We start from the raw sequence: 2,319 nt of genomic DNA on the forward strand, positions 1-2,319 counted from the left end.
TGTGTGTGTGTGTGTGTGTGTGTGTGTGTGTGTGTGCGTGTGTGTGTGTGTGTGTGTGTGCGTGTGTGTGTGTGTGTGTGTGTGCGTGTGTGTGTGTGTGTGAGTGATTGTGTATGTGTACACGCACGTGTGTGTGTGTTTATGTTTACATGTGTTTGAATACGTGTGCGTGTGTAAAAAAAAATAAAGAATAAATAAAAAAGATAGATAGATAGACAGATAGACGGATCGTTATATGTTTATGCATATATAAGCCGCCTGGCAGCTTCCCCGCCCATGCCCCGACGCCCATGCCCCCCCGCCCATGACCCCCGCCCATGCCCCGACGCCCATGCCCCCCCGCCCATGACCCCCGCCCATGCCCCGACGCCCATGCCCCCCGCCCATGCCCCCCGCCCATGACCCCCGCCCATGCCCCGACGCCCCCGCCCATGCCCCCCGCCCATGACCCCCGCCCATGCCCCGACGCCCATGCCCCCCGCCCATGACCCCCCCATGACCCCGCCCATGACCCCCGCCCATGCCCCGACGCCCATGCCCCCCGCCCATGCCCCGACGCCCATGCCCCCCCCGCCCATGCCCCCGCCCATGAACTCCGCCCATGCTCCGACGCCCATGCCCCCCCCCCGCCATTGCCCCCCCCCCCGCCCATGGCCACCCGCCCATGCCCCCCCCGCCCATGCCCCGACGCCCATGCCCCCGCCCATGACCCCCGCCCATGCCCCGACGCCCATGCCCCCGCCCATGACCCCCGCCCATGCCCCGACGCCCATGCCCCCCGCCCATGCCCCCCACCCCCCGCCCATGACCCCCGCCCATGCTCCGACGCCCATGCCCCCCGCCCATGCCCCCCCCCCCGCCCATGACCCCCGCCCATGCTCCGACGCCCATGCCCCCCCCGCCATTGCCCCCCCGCCCATGACCCCCGCCCATGCCCCCCGCCGCGACCCCCGCCCATGCCCCCCGCCCATGACCCCCGCCCCTGGTATACCTACGCCCGCGCTCTCGACCTCGAAATCTCTGTTTCTTAGATTCCCTCGGGAGATGAGGTCGAGTTTTGCCTCTGTCCGTATTTTCTTTTCGTCTTCTTCTTCTTCTTCTTCTTCTTCTTCTTCTTTCTGTTTCTTTGTTTCGTTGTCTTATTGGTGGTCGTTTTTTTTTTTTTGCCTTTGTTACTTTAATTATATTTTTTTCTTTCTTTTCTTTGTTTCGTTGTAGTCTTTTTTTGTTTGTTTGTTTGTTTTTTATCTTTGTTGCTTTTGTTATATATCATTTTTTTCTTTTTTTCTATTTTTTTCTTTTTCGTTTTTGTGGCTGTTGTTGTTTTGTTTTTATATATGATTATTTTTTTCTCCCGTTTTTCTTTTTTTTTATGCCGCTGTTGTTGTTGTTGTTTTTATCATTATTAATGATGATGTAGATTTTTACATTTGTTAATCACCTTTTTCTGTTATTCATTATTGGTGATAGCAATTATAATGTTGATTTTGATATTCAGTGTTATTTCTGTTGTTGCTTATCCTCATTATCAGTACTGTTATTATTACAATTATCATTGTTGTTATTATCATTATGATGATTGTTATTATCATTAATACTATTGTTATCATTATCATTATTATAATCATTATTATTATTATTATTGTTATAATTATTATTATTATCATTGTTATTATTATTATTGTTATTATTATTATTACCATTATTATTATTGTTGTTATTATCATTGTATTCATTACCATAATATCATCATTGTTAGCAATTGGTATTAGTATCAGTATAATCGTTATTATATTTTTTACTATCACCTTTATCATCAATATTATTGTTATTATTATCATTGATATTATCATCTTTATCATGTTATATCGTATATTAGCATAGGTATTATTGTCTTTATTATTATCACAATTGTTTTTATTATTACTTATTATCATTATTATCTTATATTTTCTACTATTTCCCTCTTTTTCTTCTTCCATTTCTTTTCTTCTCTTTTTTCTTTATTTTCCTTCTTCTATTTTTGTTATTTTTATTATTTCTGTTTCTTTTTCCTTAGATTTCCTTTCTTACATTTTCTTATTTTCTTCTTCTGTTTCTGTTTCTCCTTCGTCTTCCTCTTCTCTTTCTATTCTTCTTCCTTTCTTCTTCTTCTCCTCTTTCTTTATCATTTGATTAACGTGTTCTGTCTTCCATTTTGTCTTCTTCCTCTGTTCTTTCTTTATCCTTTTATTATCTAGATTTATCCTTTTATTAATTTTTTCCTGCTATTTTCCTTTTATTATTATTATTCTCTTAATCGTTTAGTATATCTTTATC

General features: G+C 43.9%; 1 protein-coding gene across 1 annotated transcript in view; it reads left to right on the forward strand.

Annotated features, from left to right (window-relative positions):
• Positions 1–411: 411 nt before the first annotated feature.
• LOC138866160 (uncharacterized) overlaps positions 412–2,319 on the forward strand; it is a 5,597-nt gene continuing 3,689 nt past the window's right edge. Inside the window, exon 1 of the mRNA XM_070138087.1 lies at positions 412–1,069. Coding sequence (XP_069994188.1) covers positions 412–1,069 — 658 coding nt within the window. The remainder of the gene's footprint in view (positions 1,070–2,319) is intronic.

The sequence above is a fragment of the Penaeus vannamei genome, chromosome 24, assembly GCF_042767895.1.
Source record: "Penaeus vannamei isolate JL-2024 chromosome 24, ASM4276789v1, whole genome shotgun sequence".
Taxonomy (NCBI): Eukaryota; Metazoa; Arthropoda; class Malacostraca; order Decapoda; family Penaeidae; genus Penaeus; species Penaeus vannamei.